The following is a 24,876-nucleotide window of genomic DNA, read 5'->3' as shown; positions in this document are numbered from 1 at the left end:
CTTGAAGGTTAGCTGCCTTGTTTTTCAGGGCAGGGAGCAGAGTATTTGAACTGAGTCAACACACATGAATAAAGGAAGTAAATAAAAGCTATTATTAACATTTTGGGGTCTAACCTCATTTTTGCTGAAATCTAATTCCAATTCAGGAAAGACCAACAGGGTTTCTTTGTGCTCCTCTTCCCCAGGAGGTCAAGCAGTCTTCAGCATAGTCATGGCTTATCTTTGTGCTTTTGCATCTTTGTGAGGATGAATCTTTACAGCTGCCATTTCAGGATTTTTTTAAAATTATTTTATTTTATTCCATCTGAAGATCTGTGGGCATGAGTTGCTGTGTGTGTGGGACCTGCTGGTGTGAGGATGTGACTAACCAAGTGTGCAGTGGCACTTGGGCAGGCTGCCTGCCATGGCACCTTCGTACGTGGCTGTAGCTCGTGTTCTTGGTTGGAGCCCATGTTGTGTGCCAGGCACCAGAGGATGGGTGCTAGCTGGGAGAATTGGTTTATTATCCAAAATCCTGCATTAGGGCAGGGGCTGCCTCTGGGACACACAGCTCAGGGTGAGGAGGAACCTATATGGGAACAAGGAAAACTGTGCTTGGAGGAAGATGAAGATGGAGGCTGCAGTTGTGGGTTTGCACTCAAAAAAACCCAACCTACAACTATGCAACTTTTCACAACTATTGTTGTGAAAAGTAATATGTGGCATTGCTGTGATTCACCTACCAGACTCAGACCCACCTTTTTTTTTTTTTTTTTTTTTGTGATCAAAAAGAACATGAAGCTGAAAAGAAAAAGTAGTTTCCTGATCTGTAACCTTTGGATCTCTGTAGCCAAATGCATGTGTTCTGCTCAGTTCAGGGGGTATGAGCACATAGCTGGGCATGTTTTCAAGCCTAGGCTGAACAATAATACTTTTAGCATGTGTTTAAAACCCAAACCAAATGGATACATGGCTTTTTTCAAAGACGTGGATAACAAACTCTTTGCTCCCAATTTTTCTATTCTAGTGTTTCCGTGTAATATTTATGCTTGCATTGAACATTTTTGGTTTTGGGTTGGTTTTTTGTTCAGTTAGAAATGCTAAAATGCAGATTTCTTTGCATTATATGATTTTGTTTTGCTTTACTTTTGCAATCCCACTCCAGCCTTCTGTGGTGGTGTCACCAGGGTTTGCTGGACTCCAATTGACTCCAATTTGCAGAGATCAAACGTAGCCTTTTCTAAGTGAAAAGGTTCAGAAGACAAGAGAATATGGCTTCCCTTGTTTTTCTTTTTTAGTCTAAAAGGCATGTTGAAGTTTTGTGCTGTATAATTCTTTAGGTATTTGGATTAACTCTGATAAAATTATAGGTGGTTGTAAGGGAGTTTATTGTGCTTATAAATTGTAGTGGGGCTCCCTGTAATTTGTTATAATTAATTCAATAGTTCAAGAGCAGAAAATCGAGATCAGGTTGTGGCATGCCTTCCTTTCTTGCAAAAGCATGCCATTACTGGCCTTTTTATTTAAAGTTTCACTTTGTGCTTGTGGGTTTATTTGAATTTGGAGTATGCAAAATGCATAATACGCTCTTAAAAAAATGCACAAGTACAGAGGATGGACCCATTGTGGTTGAGGGGGTTCTGTTTAAATACAGAGGAATTGGTGGATACTGTGGGGCTGCATCTGGTGGCTGAGCCTCTCATGGAAGGAGTGTGTGTTTTGGAAGGCTTGTGTCATGTCTGCGGGCTGCAACAGAGCCTGGGTGCATGTCTGTGCTTGTGGCCCATCAGAAATGGCAGGAAAAGAAAACCACTGGCAGAGCACTTCTTTCCTATGCAGGCTCCTCTTTTGCTGCCAGGAGAATGCTGAGTGTGACGCTGTTTTCTCCTGGCTCGTTGCTGAGGGCTTCACTGGCCATCCCTTGAACTCTGGGCAGCAAAGAGCCACAGCACTCTCAGCTCAGGCTGCACTGGAAGCACATACTGCTTATAAGGGAGAGGTTATAGAGCCTGTGCTACTATCCTAAACAGTCAATGCCCGTTTGTAATGCAAACGTACTTTTCTTTAAGCACTCTATTTTTCTGCAAAAATTTGGCATTACTGACTAATTAACACCAGAATAAAAACCTTACTGCACTTAAAACACTTTGCATTCACTTCTGAAATCATGTGCCAGCTGTGTAAAGAACTGGAGGAGGTGGAGATCTGGTATTTTAATTGTCTTTTGGGGAATGCAATCAAATGAACAACCTTTCAGTAGTCAACTGTTGAAATGGAGGTGGTAAACAACAACTATGCAGTGTACAATTGTTATCATGCTGTCTTCAGCTGTGCAAAGGTTTTCCTGTTCTAGTATCCTTAGCCAGGAGCTGACTGTAGCTGGCCCTTAACCTTTGGAAGGCACTGGCCTTTGGTAGGAACCTCACTGGTCATCTGTGGTGCCTGTCCTTTCACCTGCAGCTCACCAAGCAAGCCAGGCTTCCAGGCTCTGCATCACTTGTCCTTATCTCACAACCTGCACACCAAAATAACCATCACTGTGAAGTTAGTCTGTTGTAGCCAAATCCCCTCTGTTCCCCTTCAACTATAATTTGTTGCTTTTAAAGAGAGAGTGATCTGGAGGTAGGTGATAGGAACTGTGTATTCATCTCTTCTCCTTTTTTTTCAGTCAAATGTGTGAATATGATGCTATCCCAGCATTGTTCTGTTTCATTAGGAAGGAGAATGACACAAATCTTTCCATGTATTTGTTTTTAGTGTCAGTCATGTTTTCCATCCAGCTGCTGGGGGAAACCAGGATGTAGCAGCTGGATGCTGCTTTTGAAGAGAGTAATTTCTCAGTTACCTGAAGCTAGCCTTGACCTACCCTCTAAGGTTATTATGATCAAACAGCTCTTACCCTGGAAGATGTTATGACTGTGTTTTTGCACAGTTGGCATTGACAGTTTGAACTTCTGAAGGAGTTTCCTCCTGCATGTGTGACACAGGCTCTTTCGTCTCCGTTGCTCTTTTTTTTTTTTTTTCTGGCAAATCTGCTGATCTTCCTGAAGGTCTGTGACAGGGTGTGGTAGACTCATTCTCAATAATACCCTTCCAAAAATATTACCCTTCTGTTAGTGGAAACACTATCATTGCTTTTTATATTCTAACACAAATCCCAGATAAGTGGTTGTTGTCTAGTACTGTGAAACAGCAGACTTTTGCTGGGAGAGAAGTTGATGAAATTCCAAAGGAGTGAACTAGAGATGTTCTGTTTATCAACACCATCTAAGTTTTTAAAGTGGCAAAGCTGAGGCATTAGCTCTCTTACTGACAATGACATCATGGATCTATGTATCTTTTTTTTTTTTTTAAAGTGCCTTAAGATTAAGATGTGCTGATTGAATCCTTGCCTCCAAAATGTGTTTCAGCATGCTCAGGCTCAGAAATCAAAACACCATCTTTGCCAATATACTGATGTTGCATTTGAAAAGACCAGTCTTGTCTGCCTGTCTGCCTCCCTTGCCATATCAAACCCAGTGCAAGTTTGCAAGTCAGATTTGTTGCAGTATATTGAGTGACCCTCATGAAATGAGCATCATCCAGTAAGTAGTGCTCTGGATTGAGATTTGGGAACAAACCTAGATCTCACAAATCTGCCTTGGATTCCTGCCCAGGTTTACATGAGTAGCTTCAGCAGCCTCAGATATTCCATGGAATTAGGTTAATGATCATTCATACACTAAAGCATGTTTTTCTCACAAAAGCTACCAGTAAGAGTTAGGTAATAACACCATTGTCTTAAATATGCAGCAAATAAATAGAAATCACTTTTCAGTCATTATCAGTGAGTTTCTTTGCCCTGATGTAGCCAATTGGCTCTTCTACCTCAAAGGCTGAGAAAATATGTCCTCAAAAAAAAAATTGGCTTCTCTTTCAAAGGTAGCATATAGGTATCTATGGAGTCCTGTTGCTAAATATTATAAAAGCCAAAATCACGGCAGATTTTAAGGTGTCAGGTGAGCAATAGGCACATCAATATCAAAGCTGGTCCTTAAAATAATTTTAGTAAATGATAAAAGATGTCTGTTCTGGAGAAACTGCTTCCCCTGTGGGCACATTATTGCATAAGTGTACAGTGCAGTGTCTCTCCTCAGAAATGCATTAGCATACTAAGATAATCTCACACGAGCTGACTTGGACTGCTGTTGTGACTCAATGAGACTTTTATTATGTTCCTAATTTTAGAAGATCATCTTGTACTCTAATTGCAATTTTTTTTTGAAGTTGGAGAAGAGCTGAAGTTCTTGAGCTAAACCGCAGGTGGACCAATCTGTTTCTCCTTTGAGTCTTAAAGGTTTCTTCTTTTGGAAGTATGAAATGGTAAAGCAGTTCTCTTTTCCTCCAGAGAAGAAGTTAAATTACATAGCTATGCAGTTATCCAACAGATAGGCTTGGTGCCAAAATGGTACCTAATGAGTTATAAAAAAGTTAGTCATGCCAGTAATTGCATCATTAGAAATGATTGTAAAGGAATTGTACTTCTTGGGTAACTAATACTAGTTTTGTAGTGCTTTGTTTATTTTCAGATACACTGAAGGTAAATATTTATTGATATTGAAACTGTGATGTATTTATACTGGCTTGAAATTTCCAAATAAAACAAACTGATTTAAAAAAACAAACAAACAAAGAACAACCAAAAAAACCCAAAAACTTTTAAAGTGTTTTCTGCTGCATTGGAGGTATAAACCCTTCCTGGTGCACAGGGAAGGAAAGTAGAACCAGGGAAAAATAATATAAATCCATACAGGTCACACTGCAGTATTCAAACAGTATTAAACCTTATTAACTCAATATTGTCACTTTTTTGCATAAAATATACATTTAGATTGTAAATTCCTGGAGCAAAAATAATTTTTTGTTCTGTTCCTTTACATTTCTTAGCAGAATGTGTTGCTGCTTGATTACTAAGGCTAGTGAATTATACTGAGTAATTATTAAGGTAAGGAAGTATTTGCCTTGTAGTTCTTTGTGGAATTCACAAAATAAGAAAATCTTGAGGATGCAGTGCAATTACTCTGCAAACCTAACCCATATTCTTACTTTAGTAAACTATTCTTTAATTTCTCTACAAAGACCTCACTTCTTGTGTTGGTCAGGCCAGGTTCTGTGTGGCTTGTGATATCTGAAACATTGGTTGTTGAGGAGAATGGAAATTGGTGAAATTGAGTTATTTTCTGTGTGTATCAAATAGCAACAGGGATTTTACATCAGATAAACAGTGGTGATGGAAGGGTGCAATGAATTCAGTGACACTGTACAAACACCCACGTTCTCTTTTGAAGTGACAGGAAAACAAATGTGAACACTGGTCCTGGGGCAGGTCCATGCAGAATTTTTTTAGCAGATGGAGTTTCCCTACATTTATGTAGCTGTAGCAGAGTTTGAATCTGAGTGTTGCAATTAAATTTAAAAAAAACCAGTGCCCTTATCTCCTGGTTACTAATAATGCTGGGCTTCTTTTCCTTTTATAGTATGGATTGCCAAAATACAGATGTTTACTCTGGAGTTGAGATGTTGTCTCATATTCATCCAGTTGCAGCTTCTTTACTCTATAAAAATGTGCTTTTTGATGCAATACATGCAAATATACTTCCAATGTTTTGTGTGTTGGCTAAATAGAGTTGTGGGAAATGATATCCTTATAATGATGGCTTTGTTCAGACTTGTTGTCCACTCCCATTCCCCTTGGAATTAGCTACAGGCTGGCAAACTGCAGTAGCCTTTATTATATTAAATACACAATGGCTCTGCAAGTAATATTTAACCCAAAGTGAGCAATGAAGGTGAGAGATTTCAGCTCTAGGCTGACTCAGCTATGGTGGTGTCTTTGCTTCCCTGCACTCCTCTGGTATGCCAGAATGGCTTTGTGATTATAGCTTTGTAAATCTTAATTCTGAATTTTTTGTCATTTATTATTTGGGGGTGCAGATTTCAAACTTCTCTTTTGTTGACTTTCCATATGCTTTCACAACTAAACCACCAAATGCAAGGCTTATGAAATGCATGTTTTTATCTGCTGTCCTGGAACAGCTTTCCTCAGTGAATCTATAGCTGAAACATTTTTAAAATATTTGATTTCCCTCAAATTATAGATCTACTTTTGCAATCCAAGCGAACAAAGAGCAGTCTCAGTTAGCATAGTGGTATAATAACAGCATTTAATTTAATTTCAGATGGAGGAGCCTCAAATCCCTGACAGAATGTGGGCCAATTGCTCCTCTCTGTTGGCTGGGCAGGGAGCCTGACCACAATTTTGCCATGAATCCATGGCTGGTGGAGTTATTGGAGCCTTCTAGTGGAGCTTCCTCCAGGGAATCCTCCTCCTCTGCCTTGACACTGGAATTAGCCACCCCAGTGCATGGCTGGGGACAGATGTCCCAGTTCCTGCTTTGTTTGGCACCATGAAAAGACATGTCAGGGGACTCTTTGGGTGGATGTCACTTGTCACTGCCAGTCCAGGGGTAAAGGGGAGGCAGGTACCAACCACAGGTTTCTGCCTCAATCTTCTTCAGATTATCTTGGCAATTCCACTGAAACAGGTGCCAGAGCCACAGCAGGTGATTGCATTTCAGTGAGTTTGCCTGTGAGAAGTGACACAACTTTCTCCATGAGATTTTTTTTTTTTCCTGACAGATACTCTAGTTAATGTCAGAGCACTAATTATGTACATCCCTTAAATTCTTACTGCATGTCAATCTACAGTATATAATAAATCCTAAACTCACTAGATGATATTTAAGATCCATTCCAACCCAACCCATTCTATGATTCTATAATATTGTAGAAGATTCCTAATAAGATTTTTAAATATGACCTCTTCCTGACTGTCAAGTGAAACACATGTAAATTGACATTTTTCTCAGATTGTGGGTGCTGCTTGCTGTCTTTGTGAATGTGTAACTGTGTGAGTGTGTAATACTAAGTGTGTAACTCTGAGTGTGGGTGTGTAACAGTGTGTGTGCTCTGTATTTACCCTAAAATTTTCTAAAATTAAAAAAAAAAATAAAATTGGCAGCTATAGGTTAAAGACAGTGTTGGGGGAAAATTGTGGAGACAACTTTTGAGAATTCCACATTGTCCAAGGCAGACACTAAGCAATGTTTCCTTCCTTGCTTACACTGTATTCCAAGGGCAAGTCAAATGGCAACTCAAACCCCACAGCAATGTTCCTTTTGAAAGCCTAGGTCATAATATTTGATACTACAGTAACTGCATTGGCATAGTATTTTGTTGATGCTTGCCTAATTAATTCTTCCTGTGATTTATCTTTAATTGTGTGAACACTGTGGTTGAAATCATGGCTCCACTACAGCTGGTGACATTCTTGACTTCTGTACAGCTGGGATGTCACTATAACATTTGACATTGGTTTGACTCTCATGTAGCCTCTTAACACTGTATTTGTTTTAACAATAGCTTTGTTTTTATGGCAGATATGGATTTTAGTCTCCTTGTTAGACTAGAATATGTAACTTGTGTGTATTTACATATATGTAGCCTGGTCCCAAATAGCTGCTTTTGGGCTTACAAGTCTTGAAGACCAAATTCATGAAACGATTGCTCACCTGCATAGTTGATAAAGCATGCATGATTTCAGAGTTAAGATTTAGTTAATTAATAACTTAGCATGCATGATTTTGGAGTTAGGGTATAGCAAAGGAGTGGAAAGAAGCTAATTTGTCTCTTGGACTGAGCAAGTGTGAAACCTGGGGCTGAGGCACAGGGCTCAGGCTGAGAAGCTGTATGCTTTTCAGTCTGCTTCTCTCAATCAAATTTCAAAATCCCCTCAAGTTTTAATCTTCATTAGGCTGTGTGAAAGCCAAATCTGAGCATTTTAAATGAGATTGTATTTGTTTTATACCTCAACACAAACAGTAACATTTGCAAGCATGGTTAAGGCAGCACAGTTCCTGTTCTGTGGGTGATGTTGCAGTGGTTCTCCCTTCTGCTGGGACTGGGAAGGTGACTTACACTCTGAAACAAGGCCAGAACAGCTTCTTTGTCAAGAGGTTCAGAGGTAAGGTCAGATGTGGTGTGCTGGTTGTAGCTGAGCACAGCTAGGAGTTTGCTGCCCACAGACTTTGCTCTTCACTGTCTGCCTTGCAGAGCTTGCAGTCTCTGGGACTGGCTGGTGTGCTTGTGTACCAGTTCTTTCTATCCCAGTTTATCTCAAGTAATTATTTTCTAAATCCCTGGCATTTGAAGTGGATACACTCCATTTTCAGTTTCAGGGGGTGAGCAGGCGTGCAGCTGAAGGGTGCAGTAACCTCTCAAGCTGTTTCAGGTTGCTGTGTCTGCTCACAGCCTGAATAAGGCCATATGTTGGGTTTTGAGGTTCTTAATTTGGATCACCCAGGTGTGCCCAGAGGTTGGGAGCATGAGGCTGAGTGCAGACATGGACTGTGCTAGAAGCTGTGTTTGTTTGGTTTGTGTGTCTTAGTCGTCCCTACACATGAAAAATGCCAATTAAAAAAACTTTTATATGGGCCATAGTTTAAGGTAAATCAGCAGACCAAAGTGTATAGCTAAAATTCTGTTTCTTCAATCAAAATGGTGACAATGGAGCAAAAACAATAGGAATGGAAAAGCCTGTTTTTGCATTGGGTATTGCATGATCTTCAGTAAAATTTACAAAAAATGCCCTTCACAGATGCCCCTCTACCATGTGGTCTGGGGAACACAAACTAGAACCTTTATTTTTCCCTTTCATCCATCTGGAAGCACTGCACAGGTAGAGATCATATTGATTTGTTGTGGTAATGTGGAGCTTCTGAAGCTGGGTACAGACCTCTCTTCAACAGCCCGACCTGTTTGGGGTGACTTTTTCCTTCCTTTCCACAATCTTATTTTCCCTGTAGGAAATGTGCAGGCATATAGATATTATAATTTGTGCTCATTTGTGCTCTTCTTTTTGTAGATATCAGTATTACCTCCAGGTGAAGAAGGATGTTCTTGATGGGCGATTGATATCCTCCTTCGAGCAGGGGATCCGACTGGCTGGTCTGGCAGTGCAAGGTAGGGGATGTGACCCCATAGCCCTCGTCCAGGAATGGCTCTTTTGGTTTGTCCTCTACCCTGACTGGGCACTGAGGCCTTGTATGACTCCTCCTCACAGCAGCTGGGTTTCCAATTGATTCCAAAGTGCATGGGTGGACTGCCTCAGGGAGGGAATGAGGGACCACATCACAGCGCTCGGCTTTCCTATTTCTAAAATTCATTCAAGCAAATCTCAACAAAACTCCAGTTCTTCCAGCCCTGACCACGGAGCACTTTGCAGTAATGAATTTGCTTCACGTTCTCTGGTTTGAAATGCAAATTGCATCAAAGAGCATGGCAGCAGCTTTAATTTTGCCTTTAATTAAAAACTCATTTCGCTGTAAAGTGCTATATGAAGTATGAAAGAACACATGACCATAATTGTTATGTGAGTTATAAGTTTATTATTAACTTCTTACAACATGATTTTTATTCTGAGACTCCTAAGGACATCAATAAAAGTAGGATCATTTAATGTATATGTGCAGAGGAAGAAGCCCTGTATTTGGATAAAGTATATTTCAGTCTATACACGAGTGACTGTGAGAACTTGAGGCAGAGTTTCAGCAAAGATGTTCTCTGCATACTCTCTGATGAGTGGGAAGGGAAAGTATATACATATATAGCAACCATGAGGACCTGATTCTAGACAATTAAAGCTTCAATGGAGAGAAATGCTTATATAAGCATAAGGTCTGTTTTTTTTTAGACCAGTAGAAATGGTGGGTTTGTATCTTATATCTTTGTTAAAAATTGAAGGGAAAATGTTTCACGTCAAATCTTGAAATGCTTGTCTAATAAAGGGATATATGTGAATAAGATTCCATAATGAATCTTTTAATTTAGGTAAATGAAGATTTTTCCAGTGTGTAAGTTGGGTCTGAATAGAAACTGAATATGTTTCATTGTGTTTTTGGAGCTTTTCCTTATTTTGAGAGTGAATCAATCCTACTATTTCTGACATTGCTTCCTTTGTCCTTTTGTATGGGATGAAACCAAAAGTATTTGAAATACTTACTTCTTTTAAACTTGCAGGCTCTGTTTCATGCCCATTTTGATTTCTTTCTGTTTATGTTAAAACATAACTCTGAGGTAGAAACAAAATGAAACTTCATTTTTGGCATCCTGCAATATGTGAAATTGTCTAGAAGCTTTGAAAGCATGTTTAGATAAAATGATTTATGGTGGGGATTTCCAGCTGCTATAATATGAGAATCTTGTAGATGGTGTTTGATCCTGTTCAATTAATATAAAATAAAAACCTCCTGGCAAGATACTCTTTTGATATAAGCTGTTGTATATTTAACAGATAGATAAATATATATATATATGTGGGGTTTTTTAATGTAGTTTAGCCTTTAGGAAGCATTTCCAAAACTCCACAGTCTCAAGAACATTTAGACAAGAATCCTCAACCTGGCATATGAGTGAATGTGAGCTTAGAGATGAGTATCTTTTGGAGAGATGTAGAAGAAGCAGAAAAGTGAATAGACAGGTGTGGGCCAGTCAGTTAAACCAGCACAGTGCCTGCACTGATAGCTTGGCTGCAGAAGGATAAACCTTCCCCCATGCTGATTATTGACAATTTTTAAAAAAATTGCCTACTGGATTTTAACCTTTATAGGCTATAAAATTAATATTTTGTTTTGTTTAGAATTGGAGCAGAGTTAGGTTAAATTTTCTTTATTTTTGCCTGGTCAGGGTTGGAAATGGTGGAGAAGCAAAAGTGTGCATGATTTTTAAAGAGGCTGAGCAATCCCAGCATTTTTTAAATGGGGTATGAGTTCAAGCAGGCTTCAGAAAAACAAACTCTTGCACTCCTGGTGGTTAAGCATTGCAAATGGTCATTATATTAGAGATCAAAAGAAAGAAATTACTTGTTGGCTGTTATTTGATCCTTGATAATAACACTATTATTTTCAGACCTCCATGTTAAAAGCTAAAGTACAAGCAAAAGTTTTTGTACTGGGCTGTGGCTTCAGAGAGAACTCTCCCACTTGAAATGAAGCATCTGTGCAAAGGTTGAGTGTGGTCTTAACATGTGTGGAAAGTGCCAAAATGAGTAATTGTGTTGGTTTTTTCCAGCGGATTTTGGAGACTATAATCAGTTTGAATCTCATGACTTCCTCAGAGAATATGTCTTGTTTCCTATGGTGAGTTCCTTATCCCTCTCTTTTGTGGTCTTTTGTGAATAATTTCTCCATGACTCAGAGATGGCTTTGTTGATAACAGAGTAAAAGCACCAGAGCTGGACTAGTGGAAACAAAATTTGCTCTCCAAAACCTGATTGCAGCTGAATGCTTCTGTGCTGTGTTATGTCAGCCCATTTTCAGTTCCTGTTGAGCCTCCACTAGGTGCTCACAAAAGAGACAGGCATCTTTGAATCAAAAAAAGATTTGCAGCTGTTTTAAAAGGTGTATATTAGCAGTACTGTGCCATTAGCAACATATCAAGGGGGTATAAGAGCTGCTGCTGCAGTAAATGTTGTGTCCCAGGACAAACCATGCAGCCACTCCTGAGGAGAGTGTGGATTTACATCAGCTGACCATTGCACTGAAGTGAAGCCTGAATCAAGTCTTGTCAAAATGTTCTCCAGAGAACATTTGCTGTAAATTTGGTGTACATTTGGAAACTAGCAAATAACTTGAATGCTTAGAGAAGGAGCTTAGGTCACTAATGATCTAAGGAAATTTGATGCCAAGCACTTGAAGTCTGTGACATTGACACTCTCTTGGAGGATGAATTAGAGAAGAAAAAAACCCAGAACAAATGTTGAAGCTAAGGCTGGCTTTGTCTTAGATGAACAAGTCTTTCAGTGTGAGTGTTTAGTGTAAGCTTCATAAATATAAAAGATCATGGAATTCTTTCTAACTGGAAAAAATATTTGGAAGCAGGGTGGGGTTCCCATGCCCTGAGTGTAGCTGCCTGGAAGTTAAGGCATCTGGTTTCCCTCTGCAATTAGTGGAGTGGTAGAGTGATTCATCTCACTGTAATTTGATGGCTTGAGAAGCATTTCATCCCACTTGCCCATGCTCTTTGCACAGGAAAGTTGATCTTAAGTCCAAAAAGGTGACATCTGTGTGGTGTCCTGAAGTGAATGTGCGATTTTTGAGCCACTGGATAGCTCTGAAAAAATCAGAAGGAAGAAGGGAATGTACAGAGATATCAATATGCTCTGTGTAGAATATACATGTAAAACGTGGCTTCAGTATTAACCTTGCACTAATAAACTTCTCTATGGAACAGAATTTCTTTGGTTAGCCATCTCAACTACTGATAAGTAATTGATGATCTTGTGTGTAGTTGATGGCTTATGAAGTCATGTCTGATAGCCTAAATGGGAAAGAAGATGGCTGAAAAAATATATATGGAGAAAAGTGTTTTTGTCAGGGTGTCACTTTGTAAATGAACTTCTGCAAAGTTCCTTCAATGCAAAGTGAATGACAGAGTGGTTTGGGTTGGAAGGGACCTTAAGGATCATCTAGTTTAAAGCCCTTTGCCATGAGGAGGAACACTTCCCACTAGAACAGGTTGCTCAATGTCCCATCCAATCTAGCCTTGAGCACTGCCAAGGATATCTGGTTCTATTTTTCTATTCAGAGAAGCATTAGGGGAGGTTTTAGGTCTCTGGATGAGCTTTCAGGTGGTTCATTTACTCTTTGGGCCCATCTCTTAAGACCTCTGTTTTTGTGTCAGCTGCCTTCATGGTGGTGTGGTGAGCTCTCTTCTGTTGTGCATGTTTGCCATTGCTTTGTGGTATCTTGCCTTTCATCCATGCGACTATTGCTAAATTTAAGAAGATCAGCAGAGTGTCTGCCTCCTACACCTTCAGAAGTCTACTCTTAAATCAACTGTTTCTCTAGACATTTCTTCAACTGTTTCTCTTTGCTCTTCTGGGGAGGATGGACAAGCTAACAGTAAATATTTCACTGCAAGCTCAGTAACAGCAGCTAAGTGCTGCAGATACAAACGAGTCCCTAAGCAAGTTGGAGGATTTGAGTGAATTTGGGGCATCGAAAATGCCTCCTAGAGCATTGCTATAAATTCATTAGTGAAGTGAGCTTGTGGATGAGGGAGGGGCAGCTGCCTTCGTGCTGTTTGATCTTGTGAGGCTACAATGTGTGTCAAATGGCATTTCTTCAGCAGTGAAAAGAACAAAGTTATGTACACAGTACACCCCACAGGTGTGTGGCTGTGCACAGGCATGTACCATGCCATTTTTCATTAGCACGCTACCACTTTCACATTTTTTTGTGGCAGAAGCAAATATCAGAGGGGAGGGCCCCATTGAGCAAGAAGCAGTGTATTTAAGTACATTGCATTCAGCCTTAAGGCTCTCTTAAATAAAAGTAAGAGCTTTGAGGTTTTGCAAGAAAGTTTTTTCAGCTTCCTTTTTTTGGCCTTGAATTTATGAGTAGACTTCCTTTATTAACTTGCTCCCAATTATTTCAGAATTGTTTCTACCACACGTTATTAAATTTGGAGGGTATAAAAAATTTCATCTCAGAAGAGTATTGCAAGCATAAAGTAGGTTGTAATGCATAGTTGAAGAAGTAGCAAAACTTTCAATCCCTTTAACATGAGGAAGGGAGCACCTGTATGTTGCAGTACAAAAAGTACCTTTTCCATGGTCTCTGTATTATTTTGGACTGTTTTTAAAGGGTATATATTATTTTGTAGATTTCCAAATATTTTAAGGACTTGCTCAGTGCTTATCCAGGAAAAAATCCTCTATCTGTGCTCTATATTCTGTTCTCTATTTTGGTATAATAAGGACCTTACTCCTATTTTTAACAGATATCTTTACCCTCTCAAAAGAAGGCATAAAAAAATTGGAGTTTGTGCTCTTCTCACATATTTTCAGCATCCCATGCCTTGAATTTTCAATGCAGTCAGTGATAGGTTCTCTCTGTAACTACAAGTCTTGAAACATCTGCTGTCATAATTTCTGTCTGCCATTTTGTCCTCTCTCTCTTTGGCTGACTAGTTTTTGATGCTGCTTCATGTTCTTACAGGATTGGACCCAGGATGAAGCTGTCCTGGAGGAGCTGACTCAAAAGGTTGCTCAGGAACACCGAACTCACAGGTGAGCTTGACATGATAAAGTTTGTGCTATTTTTTAAAAATATTTTTATCATCATTCCAGTACTTCCCTGCCTCCCCATGCATTCCTGGCAGTGTTTAGCCAGCTTATCTTCATGTTTGTATTATGCTTTGTGCCACTGGATTTTTAATTAGTCCATCACAGAAGATTATCTGCCTCTTGTAAACACAAAATGGCTGAGGAACTTAATCCCAAATAAACGAGCATTTACACCTTTAGGCTTAATGAGCATGTGCAACACTACTTCTGCTAGGCAGTAGGTTCCTTTCTCTTTCTGATTTCATTTAAATCCTGATGGTGAAAGACCCTGTGACTTGACTGGTGGCAATCCAAGGGCCTCTTCCAAGAGGAGGGGGATACAAATGCTCTCAGTGTAATGGAAATGAAAATAACAGGAACTGGGTTTGAAGTCTCAAGGAGAAGACACAGTATAGTGTTACTAGTTAATGAGCTAGGAGTGTGTGCATTAGTGCTTTGGTAAAAAATCCTTCTTTGTGAGCAGGTGTCTTTCATGTTGTCCAGGTGTTTCAGTGGTGGAAGTGTTCAAACCTCTAGAGTGCTGTTATGGGGAAAATGGCAGTGCAATAGGAATATTATGTGAAGGATGCTGCATTCCCCATTACATGAGAGAAAGTGGCTGTGAAAGGACAAATACCTGTCTCTGAGTCTGAGGCCATTCTCAGTTTTGAGTTTCAATGCAAGCCTGGGCCTTTGATGCAACCAAAGGAATAGCTTCCAAGCCAGCCATGAACAGGCCTGGTTCTGTTCTCCCCCTGCCATGGGCTGCTTGTGTGATCTTGGTTAACTCACAGACTTGAAAGGAAAGATTTCCCACCTGCTGTGCTCTATAGTGCTATTTCTGCAACACAAAGAGCAAATACTTCCCCTCACTTCAGCAGGTAGATTGTATTCCACCTCCCTTCTCCCAAGTATTTGTCTGGTTCCTATATTTCTGTTTGTAAGCTGTGGTAAGTAGGAGCAAAGAGGAGAAAAATTAATAGTGGCCTTCTTTTGGAGCAATCTGCAATCTATTCTGACCTGCTTTTGAGAATTGAAATCTGTTTGAATTCCTGAGCTGTGACAGGAGCGTGTGTAGACACGTGTGTAAAACTTTTCTGCTGGTTTGTTCTCTCTTATGAAAGAGAATCTGTTCAACTTTTGGATTTAGTGCCTGTGTTTTTGAACTGCCAACTTGAAAATGTTGCTTTTAAGTCATTTCAAGAAGCTCCAGTGGCCTTGTATAATATTCAGGCAGATTAGCACCCCTATGGTTCAAGTTGTCCATCCAAAACTATCCACAACCTGATGGTTTGTTAAAGCCTGGTGAAGATTTTATGTGTGTGGAAGAAGCTGAGTAATGTGACCAGTTCTGTTTGTTCCTCCTGTCATTTGAACTGGGCTTTGTACCTCAGCTTAGCGACATTTAGTAAATTTTTCCCCCTTGCTGATAATGATCCTAATGTTGAAAGTTAGCTTTGTGTTCTGCATTTCTAGGCAGCATTTCCAAAGTGTCTTCTCAAGTGGTTTGTGAAACTCACATTTTTTTTGCTAGTATTCGTGTGTAATATTGAACTATTTGCTGCCTTTTGTTAATCTAATTGCAGTGGCATTACAGCAGCAGAGGCTGAGCTAATGTACATCAATGAAGTGGAACGTCTGGATGGGTTTGGACAGGAAACTTTCCCTGTGAAGGTACGTTAGTGTGTATTATAAAGGAACCTCTGAATCAAATGATGCAGAACTCTGCAGCAGCCTTTGGTCTGCGTGCAAGTCATGTTTGTCCAGAAGAGACAGGACTTGTTTAACTGCTCCAGAGGGTGAAATGACTGCTGGTAGTTGGAATGGACATTGCAACATGAGGGTTACTTAGGCCTGTAGTGCTACTTCTCTTCCATGAAAATCCTTGTTACAGAAGAGGCTGCTATGTTCTAGGGTGTGCTCTCTGAGGAATAAGAGGTGCTCCTTGCTTTTCTTTCATGTGCTGTATATGGGAGAGTGGCCAGGGCAAATGAATCTCAGCTCTGCTTATCCTTTAACAGGATAAGAAAATGAGACCTTTTCCTGTCTCTAAATTGCTACTTACCATCATTAACTTAAGTTTTCCATAGTTTCCTCTATGTGCACACAGGTCCACCACACATTTTTAATAAGGGAGACTTTCAGGGATTATTTTGCAGTTGCAGTCACTTTTCCTTCACTGGAAGTCCCATTCTGCCATGGATTGTTTGGATGTGTGGCCTTGTGGAGCACATGCTGCCATGGTAAAGTTGTGCTGAGAAGCTGAAAACTGCTGTTCTCAACAGGACCCATTCCTTTTTGCTAACTTACCCAGCCACCCTAAGTGGTGGATTGTAAGTGGTTTTCCTGCTAGTTAAAGATAACTTGGAATTTGAAAACAAATACAGACACACACCAAACAAAACAAGCTTCTTGCTGAAGTCAAAATTGATCCTTTGGTCCCAGTCTCAGAACTGGCCAGGAGGGGAGGGGCTGAGTGGTAAAAAATACTTCAACCTATCAAAAAAAATTTGTAATGCTTATTGCCAATGAATGAAATGGAAGCTTTCCTGAAATTCATTTGGAATAATGCTTCACACTACTGCAAAAGATTTCTGTCTTGGGAGTGTCATTAGATATCATTGCATGGGTCAGTAAAGTTAAGTATGAACAGTGGACTGGGTGCTCTGCAAGATGGCAGGAAGATGTTAGCCTTGCATCAAGGAGCAGCATGCTGGCCATGGAGAAAAACAGAACTGCATTCAAAGGGGAAAATGAAAGCTTTATCTTCTTTTCTTGGTAGAAATTAGAAATACGTGTCTTTCTTTCCATGTAGGTATTTGTTGTATACACACACATAAGTAGATATATGTACTTGTATGCATGCAAATACATACATTTTCCCCCATGCATTCCCATTTTTTTTGCCTTGTAAAACTCTCTCTGGCACAAGGCAGAAGAATGCATTGTCCTCTAATCAAACTAAACTGGTGACTCTTGGCTTGTGGATGAATTGCCAGCCATGGTTTCTTTGCCAAAGGCCAAGCACTCAGTAGCTAAACAGGTGCAGAGGTCCATCGTTGCCTGCTGAGGATGAAGCACAGCAAGGCCAGGAGAACAGCTCTGATCTGGTCTATTGAAATGCAGGGGCACCTGATGGTTTCTGCAGTGTGTGCAGGCATAGCACATTAACTTCTCTCATATCCTTTCTTCTAGCCATGCTTTCTAACCACACTCGTGGTGTTAGGATGATTTCTATTTACCACTTTAAAGGGTGAATCAGTTACTGTATATGCAGCTGAGGGGGAACTGTTCTTGCTTGCTGATAAATGTAGAAAAACCTCTTTGTCAACAGTGTTAAGCTTTTGTAGCCAAAAAAATAGAAAAGGTTTTTTAAGAAAACTGATTGCAGAATGGATCAGGAGTATGTGGTTTTCAAACAGGAGCCTACAAGGAGACAGGGGTAGGTGCAAAAACAATAGGATTTCTATTCCACTATTTTTGCATTGGTTTTATGTGGTGTGTGCAGTTGAACATTTAACCCAACAATTGATAATCAATGGAGGATGTATCTGCATAGAGATGGAAGTACTTTTTGGGGTGACATGCTGTGAACTTCTACATGGAGTACTTAAAGGAGGAAGTGTGAAGGGTAGAGCTTTTGAGAGGGATTCCATCTCCAGGTGTGGTGTTCTGAAATCTCTACATGTTTTAACAGATGTCTGGAGAAATACCAGGGCTGGGAAAGACAACTATTGCTTTTGGTATTCCTACAGGCTCTAGGTAGCTGTAGTCATAAAGATAGGGGATGTGGGGTATTATTATACAATAAATGCCAATTTGTGGTCTGCATGGTGTTTGAGATTGGAGAACTTTGAGCTCATTTACCCTTCATCTGTTCTCATTAATGAGCACAATGAATCCACTTAAGTGCTAGCTGCTCTGAAATAATGAAAATCAGAGTCCAGTCAAGCAGCAAAATATAGATTAGTCCTGCATCCACACTGAAGGGCTTCTCTTTGGTACTTCAGTATGCATTCCTATAAACAAGTTTTGACCAGTTTCTTTATTAAATTAAATTTATTATCCTTTTTCTGCAGGATAACCATGGAAATGACATACACCTCGGTATTTTCTTCATGGGCATCTTCATAAAAAACAGAATTGGAAGGACAACTGTGATTTATAGGTAAAAATGAGGGTCTTTTGTATTTAAAGTGAGTTTCTTTCTGGCGCTCTATGTGTGGGATTTTTTTACTTACTTGCATATGTGACTGTAATAGTGCCAATCCTCTAACTGAGGAGTAGTAACCTTGCTGTTTTCAGGATTGGTCTATTGGCCCAAAGAGATTAGATAAAGAATAATTTCTGATATCTCTGAATGGGTTGGGTGGCAAGAAAGTTGTAGTAGCCTGTCCTGTATCTTGTTCTAGTTTACAAGGCTTTGATCCCTTTCCTTCTCTTGTCTTTATGCTTTCTTCTTTGATGCTTCTGGATGCAAATCTGTTAAACCTCACGCTGGCAGCCTAAGAGCTCAACACTTCTGAAAATCTGGCTGCCACATTTAGGTGCCCCACTGAAAAAATGTTGAACTTTCTCATTCTGTGATTTTGAAAAGCATGACTTTGTCACTCTGTTGTTTATTATGCAGTTTATTTTGGTTAATAAGAATGACTTATCCATTAACTTTTATTTTGTGAGTTTGTTCTGTATGAAAATGTTGCTAGAAATCTCCATGATTCCAGGGAGGATAGTTTCACTCTTCTTTGCTATTTTTCTAGCAGGTATTTTTATTACTGTTGCTGTTTACTTGAACTGGATTTTTACTAATCCCTGTGATTAGAGGAGGAATTTTGTGCAGCCTAAAAGTTGTACTTTTTGAGGTACACTGATTTTCAGTCAGTAGCTAAGGCTTATATCAGACTTCAACTGGAATTCTGGGGGGAGGGTTGCCTTAAAAAAGCTTTCATTAGTCAGCTTGAAAAATGTTAGCGCTCCGTTTTCCCCATAGCTGATGTTTTGCATATGTAATTTTGAGAAGGAATTAGATAATCTTTTAATTGGGCCAGGTGACAAAAGCAAGAAGTTTCTTTACATGTATAAATGAGGGCTGGTGCTGGGATTCTTACTCTTTGGAAATATGCACTGCAAGCATCCTGCCATGACATGAAGAGGAATGCATGCTGCAAACAGAACAAACAAGTCTTTTCCATCCCCGTGGATTGCATGCAATGTACGCAAATGTCTGTCAGCTATTTGTAAGAAGATTATAACTCAGATCTTGGGCAACCTGACAATTACTTGGGGAAAAAAAAAAAAAAAAGATTGCAAACATAAAGCCAGAGTATTAACATGGTATGCATAGCCTACATAGCCATGTTGTCAATGTAACCTTCTTTAGCAATAATTGGCACTGAATGAAAGGTGGAAACAGCATTTGGGGAGGAATGGCACTTAAAACAAAATAATTCTATTACATATGGCTAAAATCAATCAGTTCCAAAATGCCAAAGTTCAGTAAAATGATTATCATTAATGTGTTTTCAATGTGTCTTCTATTGTGAGTCTTCAAATTTGTGTTTTTAAAGAGAGCTTTTAACTCTCCTGCTTTGGTTAAGAGCTTTTTTTCACTTTTAATCAGAACATGATTTCTTTATTTTCCTGACCAGGTTTCTTCACCAAAAAGTTACTGAAAACATTTCCCATAAAATGAGACTGGTGTTGACTAAGGGATTCTTACTGTGTTTGTGAAATGTTTGAATGTATGTGTTGGCAAACTCCAATGCATTTTTTTACTCTGCAGGTGGAATGACATTGGGAATATTGCTCATAACAAGTCTTCAATTGTTCTAGAGTTGATCAACAAAGAAGAGAATGTACTCTTTCACACAGTAAGAAAAAGATCTGATCAGTGTCATCATGAGAGCTACTTATGTAAAAATAAAACTTTAAAATTCCACTCTCTTAAAGAGGCTCACTTGCATAACACCATCCCCCTCAAAGTTCATCTTGCACTTTATGCAAAAAGAGAAATTAAATTAATTTAGGTACTAATTTCTGTATTTTCTTCCAAGCATGCTGAAATATCCTATGCTGGAAGTCTGCAAAAAGTGCTTTTTGAATGGCATAAATACAGCAGCATAAGTAGAAACTGGGCATCAGCTACCTGTGTGCACGGACTGGAACTCAGAAGAGCCATGGTGCTCTTCTGTGCTGTTTAAAATCATTCCACATATCCCTGAACTAAGGCCAGTATAGGAACTGGACCAGCAAGCTTGAGCCATTTTATTGTTGTGGTCCCCCCCTTAGCAGTGAAGTAGCAGTGTGTAAATGCACACCACTGGGTTTCAATAATCCTGTGCCTTGAATGCTCTTCAGACCACTAGATGTGTTCTTGGGTACTAAATTCTGTACATGGTAGACCTTACCAAACATTCCTGCAGCTGGATTTTTAAGAAACTTTTGTCACTTCTTGGTAAGAATAACAAAATAAATTAATTTTTTTTCCCATTTTTTTCTTGTTTTTAAAGGATGACCTTGAAAATGCCAAATATATTTCACGTCTGTTTGCATCAAGACACAAGTTTTACAAACAGAACAAAATCTGCACAGAGTGAGTACTCTTGCTTCACAGTTGTTTCCTGACACCTTGCTTTGGTATTGGTCTGAGTTTTTGCATGTCTGGTTTTGTTTGGGTTTTGGGGTTTTTACTTTGGTGGTTTTTTTTTTTTTTTTTTTTCCTAGTCATATATGTCAGTTATTCTTTTCCCCTTTCCCTTTTTTTTTTTTTTTTTTTTTTTTTTTAAACCAACAGCAAGAACAGACAGTTGAGACTGAAATTTCATTCTAAGCCTTGTGAACTTTGATGCTCCCCAAGCAGCCAAATCCTGCAGGGGGTCTTGAATCAAAGGCCTTGGTGTCTGCTGTTGATAGCCAAGACTATTAGTCCAAACTGGAGTGAAAGGTGACATAGATTATCATGTCAAAATGTGAGCTGTAGCAGCAGATGCACTGCCCATCCAGCAGCTAAGGACACTGGAAAGTGCAGGTTGTCATCTTCTAGTTTGGGCAGGATAATTTATCTGCCTCTTATGCATGCTGAACGAGGGAGGACACCTGGGTGCATTAATCTGCATAGCTGTACTGCCACAACACAGCAGGGATTGTAAATCTAAACCTGAAGTCTCCTTTAGGCTCTGGTTTGAGCACTTTCTCAGAAACTGGCCTTGAGCTAGTCCTCTCACACAGGTGGATTCCTTCTAACTGAAGGAGGAATTCATTAGGCTTTAGCTTTAATTCAAAAGTCTGTTTTCTTAGCTGAGATGTCTCATTTACACCAGCACACATTTTCAATCGAGATAAATTTGACTTTCTAAAGGTTAGAGTCTTGAGAAATTTTTGTGGTGTGCTGGGTGTGTATAGCAGAGAACATTAAGTTCTCGCAAAACTTACCATGAAGAAGTCTCATCTCTACCAACAACACTATTTAGAGCTGGACATCCCATCTGTTCAGCTGGGTAATGCCATCTGTTGGAAAATAAAGCCAAAATGATGAGGGGAAGATTGGAAGGTCTTTCACGTGTGCACACATTATATTAACATATGGTGAGTTAGAGCATAGGAGAGTCCAGTGAGGTGAACTGCTCAAAGTGATCTTTTCACTTACAGAAAAGAGATGTTGCTTAGATTTTACAGTTCATGACAGGTGAGTGGAAGACCAGAAAAGACATTTCTTAGCAGCATATAATGGATTTCAACAGTCCAATACTAAGCTCAATTTTAATGGTTCCAGAGAGATTGAATTCAAAGGGAGCTCCTGGTTGTTTCCCCTGTGACAGTCAAGAAAGCAAACAAAATACCATAGTCTGTCACCTTGGGATGTTTCCCCTTTGAAGCTGTGTATTGGGGTCAACAGAGAGAACTTTCTGTTACTGGTCATAATCCAGACTGCAGAAGCCACAGCTTTTGATCATGTTTCTTCCTAAACACTGAACCATGAGTATGTGGGTCTATGAATATGTTGTGCCTAGCAGTTTCATAGCCAGCTTGCAAATATTTGGACTCATAAAGGCAGGGAATGTCACGAAGTCAGAGAGTGAAATAACAAGTTTCAATGTATTTTTGTCGTTAGAGCTGCTCTCCTTACCACGGTCTCACGTGGTATAAGCTTGTGTGCTAGAGCTACAGATATTGATGCCAGTGTGTGTTTTCTAGCCAAATAATTTTCCTGCCCTCTGTGTTAAAATGATAGATGTTTGTTTTCCTGTGTGCCCTTCCTCTAATTGCACATAACATCATTCACCAGATCAGAAACTGTAAGAGGACAAATTCCACCTTTCCTCTCTTCACGTAAGCACTATATTTCTACCTCCTTCAACTTGTTTCTTTCTCTTCCTTGTATTTTTTTCCTCCTACACTCCTTGCTCCTTCCACTGGCTACTGGCTATTCTAACTCTGTATGTGGCTCTGCTACTATTGTCTAACCAGTTGGTTGTTATTTTCCTTTTCTTCCTGATCTGTGTGTGTTGCTTTGGAGTGATTGCTATCAATTTCATGAGATTGTCCTTGTTTCAATGTTCATATAAAGTCACCTGTGTGCCAAGTTCAGTTTTTTTAGTTAAGAGATTTGTTTTATTAATTTTAAACCAAAATTTTTGTTTCTTGTGTTTCCAAGAGCCAAATAGGATAATGAACAAAAGGCATGTATAGTTTGGAATGGGAACATTTCCTGCATTTAAAGGAGAACTTGGATTGTTTTCATTTATTCATATATCTCAGTAATGAGCAATATGAACAGATTCTTCATGTCTTGTTTTTCCCATTCATTCTTGACTCAGAATTGAGATATTGTGGTTTCTATCATTTCTCTTTTTCCTCCACAGACAATCAAATTCTCCTCCCCCTATCCGACGACGGCCAACCTGGAGTAGGTCATCTTTGGTACGTGCCACTGTGAGGTCTTTAAGAGTATCTATACCATTTCTGATGGGATGAGGCATTGTGTAAGATGAGCTACTTTCTGAATTTCAAATCAGCCCATTAACTCATTTCTTGTTGGCAATATGATTGGAATGAGTTTCAAGGGTGTGACTGCCCAGATTGGTTAACTGGATAATATCACCACTGAGTAGTAAAAATTACACTCTTCAAGGCATTGTATTTTCATTTGCCCTGCAGAAACTGAGCATCTTTTCTGCTGAATTGAGGTTATTTCAATATGTAGAGAAAATAATCCTCTAGAAAGAATTTGAAATGTCTTGTGCTCTATGCATCAAATCTAGTCATTACATAATGTTACGTTTCACATTTCTTCAAACCTCATGTTTTTGTGTAAAGTCTGCTTACAAGTTACCAGCTTCTTGGGTTAAGACCTTATTTGATGTGTGAAGCTGCTGTTAATTTAAGTTAAATTATTAGTCAGTCAGGATTGTGATTCAGAGTTTTTTAATTGTTTTTATTTTCTTTTAACTAATCCCCAGAAACACTGTCAATCTGACAAAACTGGTTAATTTTTCCTGAAATATTACAAAAAAAATTCATGTGTGAGTCTTTTTTTTTTTTTTTTCTCCCATCCATTCTAAAGAAACTCTTTTTGGATTAAATTTTAACATCTAGCATGTCAGTATTTTTAAATCTAGTTTAACAGATTCTGAATTTCTGTAAAAGTAACACTGTTGGTTCCTTAGACAGAGGCAATATTATCTCCGTGCAGGTTGCCAGTTTTCACATGTGGTATAGATTATACCTACTTTGTAGACCTTTTCAGATTGAAAAGTCCATTACACTATTACTACATGGCAGAAAACTGATGTGGGCAAGTGTTCTCTTGACATTTCCCCACAGCATGGTTACAGCTTGTGAAAATTTTCCAAAATTAAGCTTAAGCAGGTACTGATTTGAGGATAGCTTTATCCTTGCAGATTTCAACACAGGTTATTTTCCTGTGTGTATGTATACAGTTCATTAGATCTAAGAGTTGCACTCTGTTTCCCTGGCAGGAAAGCTGCTATAGCTGTCTCTAGATTTCTTTGTTCTTCCATTGTTAAGGTGTTTCTAGGTGTTGTGATGTAATGCACAGGCTTTATATTGCATTCTCTGTAGCATATTTACAGTATTTTTGGTATCTGTGAGTTAGGTCCCAGGAAATGACTATGAAACTGAAGGTGAAAAAGTGAACTGTGCTTTGCATTTTTTGCTATGACCTCTGTTATATCACGAGGGTGTACAGTGAACTGCTTTCTAAATTATATATGAAAGATGGAAATCTGCTCTTTCAAAAGAAAACAAATCCTGCTGCCACTCTGTTTAAAACATAAGCATGCAACAAGCTTTAAATCCCCAAAGTCTCAGGAAGATCAAGAGGAAGAATGTGGGCTCATCAACTGAAAAGTGCACTGGGTTGCTGACTGCTCACTGTGAACTTTCAGCTGCCTTTTTCTTAATTGTTCTGTTAACTTGTTGGAACAGTTCTCTTCAGGAGGAAAAAAAAAGCCCTCCTGACTGTTGTCTGAACTGCACATACCTTCATACACCTACCTATTCATTTGTCTTGTGTAGCAATAAATCAGTAGGCAGAAATGGGAAGTGAAGTGGAATCTTTGGGGTGAGGCTCTGCCACTTCACTAGGGATCATGTTCTTTACTTTCAGATCAAGACCCTTTATATGGTTTTGGCATGGTTTCTGCTGTCTCTTTTTCCTGTCAGACCACCCAGCA

At 39.3% G+C, this 24,876-nt stretch overlaps 1 protein-coding gene across 1 annotated transcript in view; it reads left to right on the top strand.

Moving 5' to 3' along the window:
- The window catches only part of PTPN14 (protein tyrosine phosphatase non-receptor type 14), a 110,592-nt gene that overhangs the window by 60,013 nt on the left and 25,703 nt on the right, over window positions 1-24,876 (top strand). Inside the window, exons 4-11 of the mRNA XM_056487123.1 lie at window positions 8,942-9,039; window positions 11,146-11,213; window positions 14,076-14,146; window positions 15,769-15,856; window positions 18,262-18,350; window positions 19,965-20,052; window positions 20,692-20,774; window positions 23,044-23,101. Of these exons, the coding sequence (XP_056343098.1) occupies window positions 8,942-9,039; window positions 11,146-11,213; window positions 14,076-14,146; window positions 15,769-15,856; window positions 18,262-18,350; window positions 19,965-20,052; window positions 20,692-20,774; window positions 23,044-23,101 (643 nt within the window). The remainder of the gene's footprint in view (window positions 1-8,941; window positions 9,040-11,145; window positions 11,214-14,075; window positions 14,147-15,768; window positions 15,857-18,261; window positions 18,351-19,964; window positions 20,053-20,691; window positions 20,775-23,043; window positions 23,102-24,876) is intronic.

The sequence above is a fragment of the Oenanthe melanoleuca genome, chromosome 3 (assembly GCF_029582105.1).
Source record: "Oenanthe melanoleuca isolate GR-GAL-2019-014 chromosome 3, OMel1.0, whole genome shotgun sequence".
In the NCBI taxonomy this organism is placed as follows: domain Eukaryota; kingdom Metazoa; phylum Chordata; class Aves; order Passeriformes; family Muscicapidae; genus Oenanthe; species Oenanthe melanoleuca.
This window is presented reverse-complemented; position numbering and strand designations above follow the sequence as displayed.